General features: G+C 43.9%; 1 protein-coding gene across 2 annotated transcripts in view; it reads left to right on the top strand.

Moving 5' to 3' along the window:
- Nucleotides 1-18,769, top strand: part of LRRC72 (leucine rich repeat containing 72) — a 109,078-nt gene that overhangs the window by 24,595 nt on the left and 65,714 nt on the right. For both annotated transcript variants that reach the window (XM_086940005.1, XM_086940006.1), the window contains 2 exons: nt 1,276-1,352; nt 15,565-15,634. In XM_086940005.1, coding sequence (XP_086796131.1) covers nt 1,276-1,352; nt 15,565-15,634 — 147 coding nt within the window. The remainder of the gene's footprint in view (nt 1-1,275; nt 1,353-15,564; nt 15,635-18,769) is intronic.

Here is an 18,769-nt window from a genome sequence, read left to right on the forward strand (position 1 = left end):
ACTTCACTCTAGGTCACTCTACGACACTCCACTCTATGACATTCCACTCTATGATACTCTACTCTATGATACTCTACTTCATTAAACTGTGCACCACTCTGACTCTCTACTCCACTCTATGCCATTCTATGACACTACTCCACTCTACGATACTCTATACAACTCCCTCCATACCACTTTACTCCACTGTATTCTACAACACACCACTCCACTATCTCCGCTACATGCTTCTCCACTCTATGACACTTTATGCCGCTTGACTCTACAACCCTCTACTCCATTCTAAGACAATCTAATTCACTCTACCCCGCTCTACTCTATAGCACTCTATGCAACAACCTGTATGCCTCTCCACTATGCTCTATACTACTCCAGAACACTCTATGCTACTCCACTCTACTCCACTTAGACACTCTATTCTACTATACTAATCTTTACTCCACTCCATGCCATACCACTCTATGGCACTCAACACTCTCCTCTACGCCACTCCATTCTATGTCACTCCACTTCACTCCTCTCCACAATACCTAACTCTACTCTACCCCACTCTACACCACTCCACATCACTTCATACCACTCAATGCCACTCCATAACACTCCACTCTACTCCAGTTTATGACACTCCACTCCATGCCACTCTCCTTTACCCCACTAACTTTTAGCCATACTGAACAGCAGCCATGCTGGTGTACAATATGGCTGAAACATATTGGCAAAGCCAATAGCTCTTGCATAGAGGAGACCTATTGGCTTCGCCCACAGCTTGTTTTATTGGTGGTCACCTGACAAACATAGGAACTCCATAACTGGATCGGATGAGGATTTTGATGGGGTCTACTGTAAGAAGGATTAGGGCTTGTTGTAGCATTGGTATTAATTCACCCCTTAACTGAAGTGTAGAAGCTACAGAAATCTGGATCAGGTTGTGGGGAGGAACACGGAGAACATTTTGAGCAATGCGAGCAACCTGACCACAATTACATCATGTCTCCCATGGTTGCAGGTTGGCATTCTTTGTTTTGGAGAGATCAGTTTTTGGAAAAGTTGGGAGGTTCAGAGGCATCTGAGCGTAGATTGAAGTTGCAGGTGGGGGTGGGTGGGGGGCTTGTATGCTGCCCAGAACGCAGATGTGGTTACAGAGTGGTGCTGACAAGGGCACCTAAAACATCAAATGGGTACATTTTAACACTGTTGCTGCTATACAAGTTGTAAGTAAGATTGTCGATCAGGGACGTGCATTTTGAACTAAAGTGTTGTTTCTTTGCACGGTAGCAAGGTATTGAAGAGCAGCTAAAGAAGTGCGCCTATAAAAGATCTGCTGATGTCCAGGAGCTATACCTGGCAAGAAAGTGAGTACATCTTCAATTGAGATTAAAACGAATACTCACTACTGATTTATTCAAGTCATTTACAATATGTGTTGATTTTTAACATAAATGTAAAGTGTATGCATGTACATGTCTATTATGACTATTTTCAAATCAGTCCACCTATTTAATTACATTCTGAATCGCTCAAAGTGTATTTGTCAGAGACTCAGAGGACTCCGTAACAACTGAGCAAATTCATTATTTGACTCTTTAACTTAGTAGAATTTAGCACATACTGACTAGTGTAAACAGGCTTATGCCCAGATGTGTTTCCCATTTATATTGTATTTTTTCATAGTGCCCACATAACCTTTTCAACTGTCTATTATTACTCCTAAAGAAGTTTGTGGAGTAAATAAACCTCTGCCTGTTCCTTTGATGGACTTGCTGTTTCAGGAAGATTATGCACTGCTTAGGTACCCTAGAATGGTATTATCTCGAAGAGATTAAATACAAAACATTGTATCAGGAGAGGCAGTATCGTATCCCTCAGGGTGTTGTATTGTGCCCTAAAGAATAATGTGTACAGACCTTGCCACGTCCCCTTTATCACAAACACACAGAAGTCAATGTGTTCACCCGTCTGACTTTACTAGTGAAATAATTGGGACGACAATGGGAAGAGTGAAGTATATATTGTCTAGGGGTGATGTTGCAGACTGCTGCATCAGGACACCTCTGGAACGGAATAAGGCTTTTTGGCTCTCCAGGCAAAATTACATTTTGCAGTTGGAGTGCCTCCTTGTTACCAGATTCAAACGACATTGTGTAATGGAAGCAGCGATCTCGTTGTATCTGTGTTTGAATCCTGGATTCCCCACTTGAATAAATTGTGGTTTCATACAAATACCTTTGTCTCCATACACGTTCGGTTTGCTTCTCTTATTGGGATCACCTAGAGACATTTCTGAAGTGAGTGTCCAATATATTAGAGAATTAATTGCTTGGGAATGTTTTTAAAACTTTATTTCAGTTTCTCCTGTCTTTCATTCTTGATGCCTAAAGAAACCGTGACATATAATTATAAACTGCCCTTTGTCACCTCTCAGACGTCTATGGTCTTATGTCACCAATGTTCCTGAAAACATTGCTGCTTGTCTGTTGTGACAGCCTCTTTCCACAGGAATCGCTAGGAGTGCCTTCTATATCCCTTTAGTGTATGTAGTACTCAATGGCTACCCACTCTTGAGTCTAAGGCTGAGGTCTCACCAGAACACTGTGTATTCTTAGACAGGTTTGGCACCTGTTACCTTACTCTAGTCCTCTCGATTTGCCTATGAAATCAAATCCCAAAAGGAGATGGTAAAAGTTACAGCCCTACTATTTGTTCCAAGGATATCTTTCCTAGAGAGGAATTAGTTCTTCCCGTGGCCAGACGCAACTACAGCCATAGAGTTTTCCTTTATGAACTCATTTACCTTTTTCCAGAATTCCAATAGAGGCAGTAATGACGGAGAGCAAAAACAAGCGAACATCTTCATGTGTGTTGTACATTCCCCATTTAGGGTAATGATGTGTTTAGCCCTTGGTGTACTCAGATTTTGTACACAAGTATTATGGGATATCGCTTTTATAAAGTACTAAGGCACTTTTCCTGGAATGATTTCAAGACATTAGGCAGAACTTTGAATGTAATCCTTTGGTTGGCTGGGAGCCATTGGAGTTCTATCATTGCTGCAGTTGAATGGTCTTATTTTGTTAGATGTATTCAGACCCCAGCAGTTTTGTGCTGAATTCTCTGGAGTTTCCGAATGTCCTTATTTGAACCACCATAGTCTAAGTGTCTAAGTGTGACTGTGGAACTGCTCTTGCATGTCCAATTCTGTGGTTCAGCTGGTGCACTGAAGACTCTTCTAAGCATCATGATATAAAAAGGACTATTTTCTTTAACTCTGTTGCAATGTATTAGCTGAAGTAAAGCTATCAGCCAAAACAAGTAATGAGCTTTGTTACAATGAGCTGTGTTACAGGAGGTACCCCACTCTATTGATCGATCAAACGGTAAGGATGCCTCTTTTGTATGACCCCCTAATATAATCTTTATTTTGGAACCACTTATCATAGAAAATTCACTTTATTCTAGAATTAGATGTGTCTTTGGCATTTTCAGATCGTGGCGTTCTGCTCTTGGTTGTTTTTAGTTAGATGTTAGATGTGAATTTGCATATCAACAAACATACTTCTGAAACAATTACATCCAACAACATATGCATGCAAATGGTGGGAAGTCGTAGCAAAAGGGCTGAGCATTATGGAACACCTCTTCTCAAGGGCTTGAGTCATGAAGCAGCTTTGCAGAAACTCACTTGTTGACTTTTTCCCCATCAGGAAGGACTGTGTCCATTCTATCAGTACCCTCCCTTCTTCTTATGCTTCTACATGCCAAATCCTCAAAAAACAACAAAGGACACAGATTGTTCCTGCTTTTGGACAGACACACACACTTTTAATGAGATCAAGAACAGAAACCATCCTTTTCGACAGATTCATCTCACAGTCGCGGCATTCCAGCTCAACCCAGCTTGATTCAAGCTGTACAAAAACATTTGAAACAAATTGTGATTTTGTCATTTTTTTAATTTTGAACAGTCTTTTTTATTGACATTCAGAAAGTAGAGATCCGCTCTACTGCAATGTGGTCTAATCTCATGTTATAATAACAACATGAAAACAAGCATTTACAATGCAATATGTCTCGCATTATTAAAGTTTGAGCTATTGGCATTGTAAATGACAATGCCTTTTATTCATTTGTTTTTAAAACCTGCAATCGGTGCATAAACACGCACTTTGAACATATAGTCCTTCCTTAAGATGAGCAAGGCTGGCAGTAAAAGAGACTGCCAGCCTTGCTTCTCATAAGCATGGACTAGAAGTACAAAGTGCTTGTTTACGCACCAATGCAAATGAATAAAAGGCATTGTCATTTACAATGCCATTAGCTCAAACTTTAATAATGCAAGACCTATTGCATTGCTCTAACCATAAGGCTACATCCTCTCCCCTTGAAAATCGAAAAGTTTGCACCTTAACCTGCTTTGCTTACTGTACAGAACCAGAATGACAGTGGTTTACCAACGTCCACTAGGCCACAAGAATTTACGCGTATGAAAATCTTGGGAAAAAACAAACATTTTCACAACAAATATCTCAGGCCTACTGCCTTCAACATAACTTTACATAAACAGATCCGGCACACAGCCAAGATCACTGGCTTGAGACCATAAGCAACAATGTCCTGCTACTCAAGGCAACCAACATGTATGTGGGTGACGCCTAAGCCCCTTTCAACAGTTGTTATGAAATCTGTTTTTTACGTTGACTACAAAAGGTCACTCGACAGCTGCATTAGGAGCAAGAGCTAAAAAGTTTTGAAACTGCGATGAAAAAGTATATTGCAATGTGGTAAATAATGACCTGGTGGGGCACAGAGGGAGGTGGAGAAAGGAAGAACTCAGTGCAAGGGCCGATACTTAAGTTTGTAGGAGGGAGCGAGGAAACGAGAGCAAGAAATACAGAAGGAAAAACATAAAGAACTAGTTTTAAATGCGTGCATGCTGTTTGCGAGGAGCAAATTTAAAATACAAAACACGTGTGCAATGTTATCAAGTGGATTCTTGACGCAAAAACAGTGTTCAGTAAGTGTCAAATACTGGCCAAAGACAAATACTGCAGCTTTCACATAGGACATGCAAAAGAATTGTCAATGGCAACGGGCGCCGACTAGCAGGAAATGCAGCAGGAGGTGGTGCGGGACAGCAGGCAGCATCCCAAAAAAATAAATAAATAAATACCGCCTTCGGGTAAAGTCCGCGCTATATAAAAATGCATAAATAACTAACTAAATACATACCGCAATCACCGCCGTCACTCTGCCGGCCTGCGACCAGGAAGTCAGGCAGGCCGGCGCGACAACAGGAAACAGGAAGTAGGGGGGCGGGAGCCTACCCCGCCTCTCACGGAAGAGCCGCGATTGGACGGAGCCGCCGTGTTTGGAGCACCGGAGCAGGCAGGAGCCTACCCTGCGCCCCGGTGCCGAAGGAGGGAAGAAGAGTCCTGCTGCCGGGCCCTGCAGCTGAGGAGAGCCGCCGCACGAAGGAAGCCGGTGAGTGCGTTGCCGAACGGGGGAGCGGCGAGGGGGGCGGGGGAATAGCATGTGCGCGCGCGAGTGCGGGCGGGCGGGCGGGCTTTGTATGTATGTGTGTGTGCGTGCGTGTGTGTGACTGTGGGGGAGGGGGGGGTGTGTGTGTGAGCGAGTGTCTGTGTGCCTGTATGTGTGTGCCTGCGTGTGCATGCGCTCGCCTGTGTGTGCGTGCGTGCGTGCGTGCGTGCATGCAGAGGGGTGGGGGCTGCCTGCCTGCGTCTGTAAAAGCAAGGGCTGTGAGTTACTCTGCGCATGCGCGGGGGCAAGCCTGTTCATTCCAAGCCAGCCTCAGCCAGCCTCGGGAAAAACGAAAGTAATAAAAAAGCGAAACTGACACTGCCACTGCAGACAATGCTGCGCGCTCCCGAGGTGAAATCCGAGACTGAAAAAGCTCGTAACACTTTGGTGTCCACTCTCCTAAATAGTGATCACAATAGTTGTCGAGCTGACGTTAGCATTCTGGTGTCCACTCTCCTAAATAGTGATCACAATAGTTGTCGAGCTGACAGCATTCATGCTTCGCATGAATGCTAACGTCAGCTCGACCTAAAAAGACAAAAGGAAGTAAAATAATAAAACTATTTAACATTATCCGATCATTAATAAGTCATACAACCAACACTAAATTGTGCTTCTCTCCGAGTAGACGTGACACACTTTAATATACTGTATACTATACCAAAAGTTTACAAAATATTCTCTTCTGTCTTTCTATTAACCTCCCTATCTTCTCCTCAAGTGTCACAGGGGGGAAATGATTCTCTATAAAGGCCTTCGTTCAATAATGCCAGCTGATTGTGAACAAGCAAGCTCTTATCTACTATACCTACTGTCAGTTTTGTTATTAGTATCGCTATGGATCAGTATGTCTTGTTCACATAATTGGCTTTATACTACCAGTTACAGGATTACCTTCCTGGGAACAATCTGCACAAGTAACATATGATGACTAGCCATGTCCAGCCTGTTTTGATCTATTCCATCCTGATTCTAATAACCAGTTTCATATTTGTTCATATTTATCCATTTGATCGTTAATCGTGTAAAAATCTTCTCACATGAGGCTATCCAACACATTGCTGCCATCCGTTCTTCTAGTTTTGGCACAGACACAGTACACCATTCTTTGAAGATTTATATTTTAACCATTAGTAATGCTGTAGTTAGCCATCTGTTACTGTGGTTATTCAATCTTATTATCTCAGACATATCATGCAAAATGGACATATGTGCTCATGACTGTATACATAATCCAATTGTACCCCTCAATGGGTCTGTCTGCCTGTCCAATAAACTCGTATGATTGCTCAATGCCAGAGTTATGTAGGTTATCACATCCTTCTTGGTTTCATCTCCAACTTTGGGTGTATGGTCACAGTCTTGCTCTCTGTAGTTTTATTGGAGACCAATGCCAATCATTAAAGATTTTAAATGATAGAAATAAGAGTGTCCCTAACCTGTGCGTGTTCAGCAAGGCAGACCAGTCATCTTTATAGTAGTCTCTTCCCCGTAGTCTCTGCCAATATATTTTTTAGCTTTCCACTGTGGCGAGCAGAAAATATGTTGGATTATTGGGTCATAAAGGGGAAATAATATTCCTTATAATGCCCCCTGCCTTTGAGAAACTTTGTCAAATGTGACATATATAATGTGTCTTGTCCTGTGCCAATATTTCGTTCAAGCAATGGGTAAATTGCTTTTATTCCTATGCACAGATATCATTTAGTCTGAATTCCACTCTGAGGGTAGGAATGATTTCAGACTTCGGTCAACATATTATTGTCCTAAATGTTTCACTTTCTTGGTTATCTGACAACGGAGGTCTAAAGTCATTCAAAACCCTCAGAGCAGACTTTGGACTAAATGAGACCTGCATCATTGTCTTATAAATGGGGTAGCATGCCATATACATAATTGTAGCATGGTATCACCGACATCTTCATCACGTACAAACACACCCCCAAAAAAAGAGAGAGTTACAGCTATTCCCCAATCTATGACATCATTTTGTGTTCTCAGAGCCTATCCGCATACACTGGCCTTGATGGTTACATAGGACATTGGTAGTGCATCACTCTTGTCCTATTTGAGCTTATATCCGGAAAACTTGGAAAATTCACAGATCAAGTAGATCATTGCTGGCAAGAATGTGTCCTTGCTGGTGTCAGTAAAATATTTTCTGCTGACAAAAAAACTTCAATTGACCCACTGGCATAGTGATTCCTACTATCTCTGTGATTTGCATGTGACCACTGAGAGAGGTCCAAGTGGTAAAAGGAAGAACAAGGGAGACAGTGGGGGCATCCCTGCCGCACCCCCTCCTGATTGCAAACTGTGTATGGAGACAGCCTCCACAACTGAGCTGGGCTTCCAGCTTTGCACACAGCCATTTCACTATTGAACTAAAGCCTTCACCTTGAAGCACTCTGTGAAGGGTGCTAAGTAGGTATCGCCATTCAATGCAACATAAGGCAAGGGCTTCCATTCATAATTCACTGGATGGACTAAACAACCTTTTGCAGCTTGGTTGTACAAGTTTTGGTTGATATTTTTATGCCAATATTAATTAAAGCTATCGGCCGGTAGTTTCTGCATTAAAAGATGTTTTACCCCTTATTGGAAATTAAAGAAATAATAGGTTTATTGGTGACATGGCCTAGGGTCACTGTAGTTTCAACTTCGTTATAGGCTGCTCATAACACTGGAGGTAATAGTGGTGAACCTATTTTTATAAAACTCTCTTAATGACCCATCACTATCTGGAGATTTTTATATAGCTAATTCTTTGTTAACTTCCTGAAAGTCGCCTAGGGTTATTTCACCCTCCAGGGGTGATCTACTTTCTGGTGACATTGATATTATCTGTGAAGGTGTTAAGAAATTCTCTTCAGCTGTCACCGTGTCTTCCACCCAGGCTACATAAGCCTTCATAAAAGGATGCTATCTCTTAAGGTATGATCAACCTGCTTACATATCACTGAAATGGCCATCTGGGATTCCCACTGTTCAAATGATAGTCTAGCAGTCTCCCCGCTTTTTCTTTTTGATCATAATGACAGCACTCAATTTTACATAAATGTTTTCTGGTTTAAAAAAAGGTGTTGGGTGCCACTTCCACTTCAATGGTTTTCTCGAGTGAGTAGAGGGTCTGGTCACATACCTTTTATTGATTGTTCTAGCTTATGTTGTTCCATAGGGGCTTCCTACCATACTGTGACAGAATTTCTCATTAGCATCCCTCTCCACATGGCTTTGCCTGCAGCTCATAGTGTCTGTGCCAAGACTTCTGTAGAGCCTTTTTCAAGCTGATAGAGTCTAATATGGGAGCAAAACTTTTCTTTCTCAGAAGGGGTTTAACATTTAGAGGCCTGCATGCGCCACGATGTTGTAGACCGAACAACAAAGCCTCCCTCAATCTTTGCCTCCAAGGTAAAGATCAGAGTTCTGAAAAAGAAAATTATATGCGATTCAATGCCACACAGGGTGGATAAAGTAAATATCTTGTCTCACTGATGCAATCAATCAATCACACATTTGTAGAGCGCTCTACTCACCAGTGAGGGTCTCAAGGCGCTGAGGGGAGGTGGAGAGCTGCTTCTGGTCGAACAGCCACGTCTTGAGACTCTTGAAGGTCAGCAGGTCCTGGGTCTGGTGCAGGTGGATGGGGAGGGTGTTCCATGTCTTGGCGGTGAGGTGGGAGAAAGATCTTCCACCGGTGGTCATTCGGCAGATGAGTGGGACGGTGGCGAGTGTGAGGTCGGCCGAGCGAAGCTGTCGGTTCGGGGTGTAGAAGGAGAGTCATTCGGTGAGGTGTGCTGGTCCGGCGTTGTGGAGTGCTTTGTGAGCATGTGTGAGGGACTTGAAGGTGATCCTCTTGTTGACTGGGAGCCAATGCAGATCTCTCAGGTGGGTGGTGTTGTGGCTGTGGGGAGGGAGTCCGAGGATGAGGCGAGCGGAGGCGTTTTGTATGCTTTGGAGTCTCTTCTGGAGTGTGGCCGTGGTTCCTGCGTAGAGGGCGTTGCCGTAGTCCAGCCTGCTGCTGACAAGTGCTTGGGTGACCGTTCTTCTGGTTTCCGTGGGGATCCATCTCTATAACTTGCAGAGCATGCAGAGGGTGTTGAAGCAGGAGGATGACACCGTATTGACTTGCTGGGTCACAGAGAGCGTTGAGTCCAGGATGACTCCCTGGTTGCATGCTTGGTTGGTGGGTATCGGGGCAGCTCCCAGCGCGGCCGGCCACCAGGAGTCCTCCCATGCAGAGGGGGTGGAGCCAAGGATGAGGACCTCCGTCTTATCCGAGTTCAGTTTTAGTGGCTTTGCAACGGCCTTCATTCCCTCATGTAGGTTGGATTTGGCGGTGGCTGGGTCCTTGGTGAGGGAGAGGATCAGCTGGGTGTCGTCGGAGTATGAGAAGATGTTGAGGTGATACTAGATATCCATTAGTCAAAAGTCACTACAGACATCAATAGAAACAGGCCTGTCATTGTTAGACTGGTAATCTACTGGCCCCGTCTGGTCTAATTTAGGGTCTAACACAATGTTCCAAACCTATTAACATTTTATTGATATCAAATTCAATCAAAAGTTGCAAGAGTGTTGTGAAAAGACCTAGTTTGCTTAGATTAGCCTGCCAACAAAATTATACCCATCATTTTAACTTTCGCAAAGACATATCTTCCACATTGATCTATCCGTTTTCTCAGAATAGATGGGGTAGATTCTTGATCAAATATGGCTAGCCAGCATATTTTTGTTGGTCTGGACTCTACATGCTGAGACTCTAGTTGAATTCTAGACCTTCCACTGCCTACCACAATACCCACCCAATCCCATTTCAGTTTCAGGGCATCAGAATCTGTTAGGTGTGCCTCTTGCAAGAGAGCAATATCTATGCATTTAGTTTTTGGAAAAGATCTCCTGTGACATAAGTGTTCGGTCCATATACATTAGGCAATGGGATGGTCATTGGTAGTGTCATGCTGTCACTGCCGCCTCCCTTGCAGCATCACACCTACACCACCCACTGCTCACACCTCACCCCACTTTGATGGCATGCTCCTCAATACCGGATCTCTCTAACATGCCACCTAGGTCTGGGACCTCATCGGCACCCACTTCCTGGGCATCCTTTTTCTCACTGAAACCTTGCTAAAACCGTCATCCACTCTAGCCATTGCCATGGCCATCACTTCTGGCTACAAGATCGTCCGACGAGACAGTCACTACAAACCTGGTGGAGGTCTCGCCATCCCCCACAATGAAATCATCACCTTCACCACTCCAACGGACGAACCCACCGCTTTCATGGAACACATGCACTTCTGACTACAAATTAGCCACGTCACGACCGTCTCAAGCACCCTCGCCTACACACCTGCAGGACTAAGCACTCCATTCAGCAAAAATCTCAAGGACTTCATCACTCCCACCGCCAACAAATCCAATGAATTCATACTGCTCGGTGACCTCAACCTCCATGTCGATGATCCAATGGACCACATCACCGCCACCCTTTCTAGAGAGCCTCGACAACACTGGATTTCTACAGCTTGTCCAAGGCATTACTCACATCGCTGGGGGTACCCTCAGCCCAGTCTTCACAGCCAGCAACAAGATCTAAATCAGCCACCTCATCCCGCTCACATGGGCAGACCTTACATTGTACAATTCTATTTCAACGTGCCCCACTCAAGCATACCGAAGCATACCATCAACATTAGTCTAAACTGGAACAACATAGCAGAGGCAGACTGGACACACAACCTTAGATCCAACCAGCCTATCCTCACAGGTGGCCAGCAGAATAACCCAGCCACATTCAACAAATGGATCACAGATTATGCCAACACCGTGGCTCCCTTAAAGAAAATAAGGCAAACAAGAACTCATACTCAAGCATGCTGGTATATGGAAGACCTAAAAGGCTTCAAGCACTATTGCAAAGAACTAGAAAGAAGATGGAGAACCAGTTGAGATAACACCATTAGATCTGCCTACTAATCCACACTCAGAAGGTACCACGCCCAGATCAAAGGATCCCGGAAAACAGCTGTTGTACTAAGACTAGACTCCTGCTCTAATTCCAGCAAAGAACTTTTCAACATCATCAGAGAGTTAACCAATCCAACAGCAGCCACCAACACCATTACCCCCTCACAAGACCTCTTCCACAACCTCTCTGACTTCTTCCACCACAAAATATTCAATATCTACTCCAACTTTGCACCCTAACCACAAGCAGAAGACACCATCACACAACCACCCACCACCACCAAGAGCACCCACCATCTAACAAACTGGAAACTACTGACCACAGAAGGCACTGCCAGGATTATGCTGACCATCCAATCTGGATCCCCCACAGATCCCTGCCCTCACCACATTTACAGCCAGGGAAGAATACTGACCAGCATCAACCACACCAACCACAATCAACTCCTCCATCCTTAGCAGAACCTTCCCGGATAGCTGGAAACATGCAGGAGTCATAGCTCTCCTGAAGAAACACTCAGGAACCCTGAAAGAACTTAGCAATTACAGACCCGTCTCGCTCATTCCTTTCCCATCCAAAACGATCAAAAGATAGCTTTCCACTCATCTAGAACAGCACCACCTCCTTGACTCCGGCCAATCGAGGTTCTGCAGCAACAACCGTATGACACCTGCCCTCCTGGCTGGACCTGATGACATCAGATCCATTATAAACATAGGTGAAATCGCAGCTCTCATCCTGCTTGACCTCTAGGCGGCCTTCAACATCGTCTCTCTTGCCACCCTCAACAAGTCAGACTCCCCCATACACCTCTGACCCAAGAAGCTCATCTGCAAAGTCCCCCAGGGTTCCCCCCTCATCAAAACCCGTTTCAACGTGTACATGGAACTCTCAGCCGCATCATAAGAGCCCACAGCATCAACATTGTCTCCTACGCCAACATCACACAGCTCATCCGCTCGCTCACCGATACAAACAACACCACCAAGTTTAACTTCAACTCCTGCATGACCAACGTGCCCAACTGGATAAGAGAGAACTGCCTTAAACTCAACATGGACAAAACGGAGATCCACATCTTCAGAAACAAGAGCTTTCCCATGGGACTCTTCCTAGTGGCCATCCAAACTGGGTCCCACACCCACCCTTCCAGACAACGCCAGAAACGTCAGCATCATCCTTGACGACAAACTCACAATGAATAAACAGGTTAATGCTGTGGCCGCATCCTTCTGCCTCATTCTCAGAATGATTTGCAAGGTCTTCAAATGGCTCCTCATGCACACAAGACGCATGATCACCCAGGCCCTCATAACTAGCAGGCTTGACTACGGCATTACGCTGTATGTCGGCAGCAGCAACCAGCTCATGCAAAAACTCCAAACCATTTAAAAGACCACAGCCAGACTCATCCTTGACGTCCCCAGAAGTTCTCACATGACTCCTTGCCTCACTGGACTTCCCTGACTCCTCATCCAGAAACGTTGCCAATTCAATCTGCTCATTCAAGCCTACAGAGCCCTCCATAACACCAGACCAGCATACCTCAATGACAGCCTTGAACTCTACCAACCACCCAGACAGCTACACTCTACCTCTCTTACAGGTCCCTCGCATCCACAGAAGCAAGTCAGGAGGGCGTGCCTTCTCCTTCATCGCTGCTAAGCAGTGCAATGAACTTCCTCAACACATCAGGTCAGCTCCTTCACTTCTCAACTTCTGCAAGAAATAGAAGACCGGACTCTTCAACCAGGTGCTTCGCCCTGCCTACGTTCCTGCTCCAGTGCCTGGATACCCTCATGTAATAAGTTGCGCCATACAAATCAACTTAACATAACATAACAGCACCTCACAATCCATCTTTTAGCGGCCATTGTGACTGATCCCTCAGTGTGTGATGTCTGTTGTGTCAACAGAATTTGTTTCATTTGTCCTCTCCCTCTTCACTCCCTCCAGTCTGACTCTTTCTTCAGAACCACCTTGTTTCACTTCAGTCCAATCATCGAGTTGACTGTGTGTGGTAGCACCTTTGGGTTTCAATTGTTTATTCCTGCTTTGCCCACAGCATCCAAGAAGTTCTCCAAGTCTTCAGGTTCATCATACTCGCTCGTTTTACCATTCGCAGTAATCCACAATCACGCTGATTCCAATATGCCTTACCTAATTTCTCCCTTGTCCAGTCATGAATGAAGTTCAGGAATCCCTTCCTTCCTCCAAGCCTTTCTTCTCATTGGAGAAGTTTGCTGTTATATATCTTTGCTGATTTTCATAGTAGGAATGGCCCATGCTTCCTTGCTGCCTATATAATCTGTCTCACTTGTTGGTGCTGTAAACAACATGCTAGGATGTGTTGTGACATGCCTGCTCTGTTGTCATACTGAGACCTGGTTTCATGGGCCCTTTGGAAATTTAGTGAGGAGTACAAAGATATGTTGAAAAGATTCAGCAGGAGCTGGCCCATGAAAAGTATCATATTGTCTAATCTGAGTTTCTCTGATAATCCTGTAATTCATAAATTGTCTTTGTCACTTCTGTCCTCTAAGTCAGTGATTTTCTTGTCTAATTTCCAAATTTCTAGGCCCCATTCATGCTGATTGGGTAGCCTTTCCTTCACTTCCATCATCCGCTCTTCGGTTGGTTCTAGGCAGCATTCAAAAGCAGTAATATTCTTTTCAACCATTAAACTTCAAAGCCTGTGTGCGCTACTGTGGTATTTACTGAATTTATAGCTACCTTAGTACCAGCACTTTTTTGCGCAGCGTGTCTAAGGCTGAGTGAGCGATATTTGCTTTTTCAGCCATTTCCATTTGTTTCTGTTTTGCCTTATTTGCAACAGCTTCTGAGAACAGAAGCTGTCTCACTGATTTTGCTTTCGACATATGCAAAAAAAGCAGTCCATTAGACATAACCAATCTGGGGCTACACCTTTATGAACCTGGTTCCTTTGCCCTCTCCTGGGCTGTATTGGAATATACTGTCTAGAACAGCCCCAACTGGTATTATGGAAGAATCAGTGCAAGGCCAGGTCTTGGCTCCAGTGAGAGTCCTTGTATTTCTGTGTTGTCATATATTTACAATGTGTGTTGCTTAATCATACAACAGAAAATAAGGATGGTACAGAGACTGCATAGCCTGATCTGTGTTTTATTATGTCAAGAACTATTGTCAGGTTGTGGAATATCAAGGTCCAGAAGTCTTTCCACTCTCTCACAGACATAGATACAGAGTCCTCTCTTTATATGGCTTGCATCATGTCACATACCAAGACAGCCACTGCCATACGTTGCCCACGTTCCTCCTTTTATTGCAATATGTGTCAGTTAGGCCTTACCTGCACAGTACGGAGGCACGTCTCTCACTTTCTTCACCGCCGCCTTGAGTACACCTCCTCTGTGCCCCACTATCTTCTCCTACCCGGAGATGTCCACTCTTCTGCGGGGATTCGCCTAGGCGCGCTTCAAATTGGAGCCAATTCTCAATGCTTTCCCCCTATCTACCTTCACTACATGCGTCTAGTTTGTGAGCTGCTCGCCCTTCACTGGCCTCTGCACCAGCAGCATTCCTCTCCGCTGTCACAGGTCCAATTTCCACACAGTCTCTGCTTGCACTGAGGCTCCACCGCACAGGCCCTGGTGCCCACCAAAGGTAAGATCACTCACACACTGGCAGTGTGCTTATTATAGTTTCTAGTTGTGCTTGGGGCCTGCAGGTGCTGCAAAGCTTTGTAAACCTGTGGCCATGCTCCCCTGCGCCTGTCCACGCCCTGAATTGAACCTTTTCAAAATATATTAGTTTAGGAGAGTCAGGACCGCAAACCACCTTTGTTGTCTATGTAACCACTATCGAACAGGTGGTAACTAGTGGACTTTCCTTTCTATTTGAATTGGGATACACAATTCGGTGTCTCAGGACATACTAATTAGATGTTTAAATCACCTTATGCAAGCTTTAATAAAATTGGTGGTGGGGCAGGGGGGGGGGGGGGGTTTAAATGTGTTGATCATACAAAAACACATTTCATCGCAATCAATATGGTTCTACTTTACTTTTTCTAGAGGACTGGAAGAAGTTACTGATTTGTCAAGGTTCCAGACTCTAAAATACTTGTGGCTGAACCATAACAAGGTAACAAGTGAAGTTATCCCGAGCCTATTTACCAGATAATTACTGAGTTAATTATGTAATTTTGATATGTTCATAAATCTTTATTACTTTTGGTGTTAAGTTTAATTTCTGCTTTTCACCTGCAAGCATTCACTCACAATTCGTTTTGTCCTATTTTATCAACATTGTATACTATTAATTTAGCTATGCTGTTTATATTGTGCTCCAAATAAAGTAACCCATGACGTAACCCTGTATACCTACTAACCTGGGTTTCAATGACTATGGTTATGTTGGATTCATTTAGCTAGGCAGTTCATTACTCTAAGGAGATTCAGGAATGCATTCCCAATTGATGAATATAAAAATCATTTGAAATGGTGCAGCTCAGGTACGTTGTGAAAGGAGTGAATGAAGAATGGAATCTGTCAATGTAAAAGGCAGTGGCTGATACAAGGAGAGCTAGCAGGGGCATTAATTGTAGCACTCGTCTCACAAAGAACATTTGAGCTTCTCTGAATCTAAACGTAAATGGCGTTTCAACCCCACCAAAACTTTAAGAAGCTTTGGCATAGCCAATAGGTCTCGCCTTTGGGATCGTATAAGTGTTTAGCCAGAACTATTGGCTTTCCTAATGTTTTTAAGTATGTTGTAGAGCATTATGGCTTCTGTGCAGCATGTTGAAAAGTTAAACTAAAAAAATATTGTAGGCATTTTTGTTACCTTATCTATAGCCAAGAAGAAATTGTGTACTCACATTTGCTTGAATTAGGAAGTGGGATTGTGTGTTATGGAGTGCAATTATGTGGAAGGGTATTTTGTGGAGTGGTATGTCGTTTAATCATGTGGTGTGTTGTTGAATTTTGTGGCATGATGTGTCATTTTGTGGTGTGGATTGCATGTTTGTGGTGTGTTGTATAGCTGCATTGTTGAGTTTGTGGCAGGTTCAACAATCACGCAAGATGGCCTACACCAAACAGCAAGTATTAAAGAACATGCACACATACGATGGATACAACTCCACTACTCTAGCACAGTGATCCTCACTTTATTGGTGTGTGCATACCAGAACCATACAGCAACCCTTTGTCCAGACAGCACAGAGTACTCCTGCAAAACATATTGCAGACAGTTGAGAGCCATGCTGCATTGACAGCTGAAAAACGGAAAGCACAAAAGGACCAGTAACATAACATAATCCGATGCATTTCATACTCGCTGTTCCCCGTGCTAGAATTGGAAATATAGAAGTGGATGTACTCACTATTTAGAGTACCTGTTTGCTCCTGAGAAGTGCCAGTTGTCTCCCATTAAACATACTGCAGCAGCACTAAGAAGTGGCAATACTCTTCCTTTGAAATTAAAGAAGTGCAGGTACTTAGTACCGGACAATATATGCACATTTAAACCACTGCCTGTTTTTGACCCACAAAGCTCCTCCATGCACCAAGGAAATAAAGAAAGCTGAGGTAGTATTCCACTTGGCGAGTGAAGTAACCACAATGCAGTGTGTCTTGTGTTTAGGTAATTACTGCGGGGTTTATTGCTGACAATACTCAGCTCATGCATGGGTCTGAGAGCCCGGCCAGACTACCCTTAGCTCGGCTCTCCATGTTAATTTGTTGGCTTGCCTATCTCTATTAAGTACACAGCAAATGTGACAAGATAAAAACAAAATTTGTACATATTTATTGCTCATTCATCTTCTGAACTCCTCTTGCAGAGGCATTGTTAAAGATCTGAAATCAATCTCCTATTCTCAAACAAAATGTCCTGTTTTCGGATGGGTTTAAAATGTAAAGGTAAAGCAACAGACTTGGCATGTTATCCAGTAACTCTACCATGGGGTAATAAACTGTACATGATTGCAATTTCAATGCAATACCTCTAGACTAAGTAAACCGACATGCAGCAGGTATACCATGGCCTTGTCCACGCCACTTTCATAAGCTGAGGAGCGGAGCTCTGACATCACTGTAGGGCCCCTTTTGCAGGTTGTCCCTGGCTCTGCTGGAAAAACAGGAAGTAGGAGCCATAACATGGCAGTGGCGTTGACGGCTCTCAGGGTAGCCGGGGTACCCTCCGGGAAGTGTTTAGAAGGGGAACAAGAGCCAGAAGGAACTTTTACTGTCAGCAAAATGTCCATCTGTTCATTACCATTGTTTCATGTTGCCTGACATTGCGTTAAATGACATGAAACAATGGCAATGATGTGTATAGGACAGCCAACTGGGTGGGAGCATTTGAAAGTAAGAAACAAGTGGCACAGGTTACATCTCCTATGCCTGCTGCCTGATGTCCAGGCAGCGGCTACCACGTGCCCTTGTTAATGGTGTGTTCATAGCACAGGACTACTTAACTAAAAAAAATGTGTGTCAACAACCTATAAATAGATCCAATAGTAAATTGATGTGGAACAGGGACAGTTACCACAAAGTGAAACAACACCCCCAAAGGCTGAACAAAGACCTACTTCTACCAGTAAAAAATAAAGGACTACAGAAAGGTACATGAATGAACAAATGGGAAGTGGTGGGTGTGGTCTAAACACTCTGAGTAGATACAGCATGCCTTTCAGAGCAGCACGTGCGTGCTGCTCTAGGCTCGACCTAAAAAAGGCTCTTTATAGCTAAAAATCTTCGATCCACCTTTGTCCAAGTGGAACTTATGCCAGTATGGCAATAAGAGAAGGATTTGATGAAGCAAAATTGTTTAGCTTCATGTAGTCAGTAACAAATGGGATCACAGAATCCCAAGTCTCCGTGAAGAGAAACAGAACTGAGATCCATAGGGCTAGTTTCCTAATGGAAGCAAGTGCACTAATGTGGAGAAAACAAGAAAGCAAATTTATTAGCGCTCACGCTTGTTTCTTTTCACAGGCCGTAGCAGGCAACACATGTGCAGACATATTAAATAAACAGAGCCTGCTGCCGTGTCTGTAGGAGCGCAGATATCTATAAGAAAGACTTCAGCCCAAAAGAGATATATGCCAGCAGCACCACTTCATTATTGGCTAGTGCATTGTCCTGGAGAAACTGAAAGTAAACACACATTTTTATTATTCAAAAAAGAGGTGCGAAAATGCTATCTGAAGCTGGCGTCATCGCTCAATGATCGCTAGGTTTGAATAGTAGAGACATAGCTAACGAGTACAAA

The sequence above is a fragment of the Lissotriton vulgaris genome, chromosome 10, assembly GCF_964263255.1.
Source record: "Lissotriton vulgaris chromosome 10, aLisVul1.2, whole genome shotgun sequence".
Classification (NCBI taxonomy): domain Eukaryota; kingdom Metazoa; phylum Chordata; class Amphibia; order Caudata; family Salamandridae; genus Lissotriton; species Lissotriton vulgaris.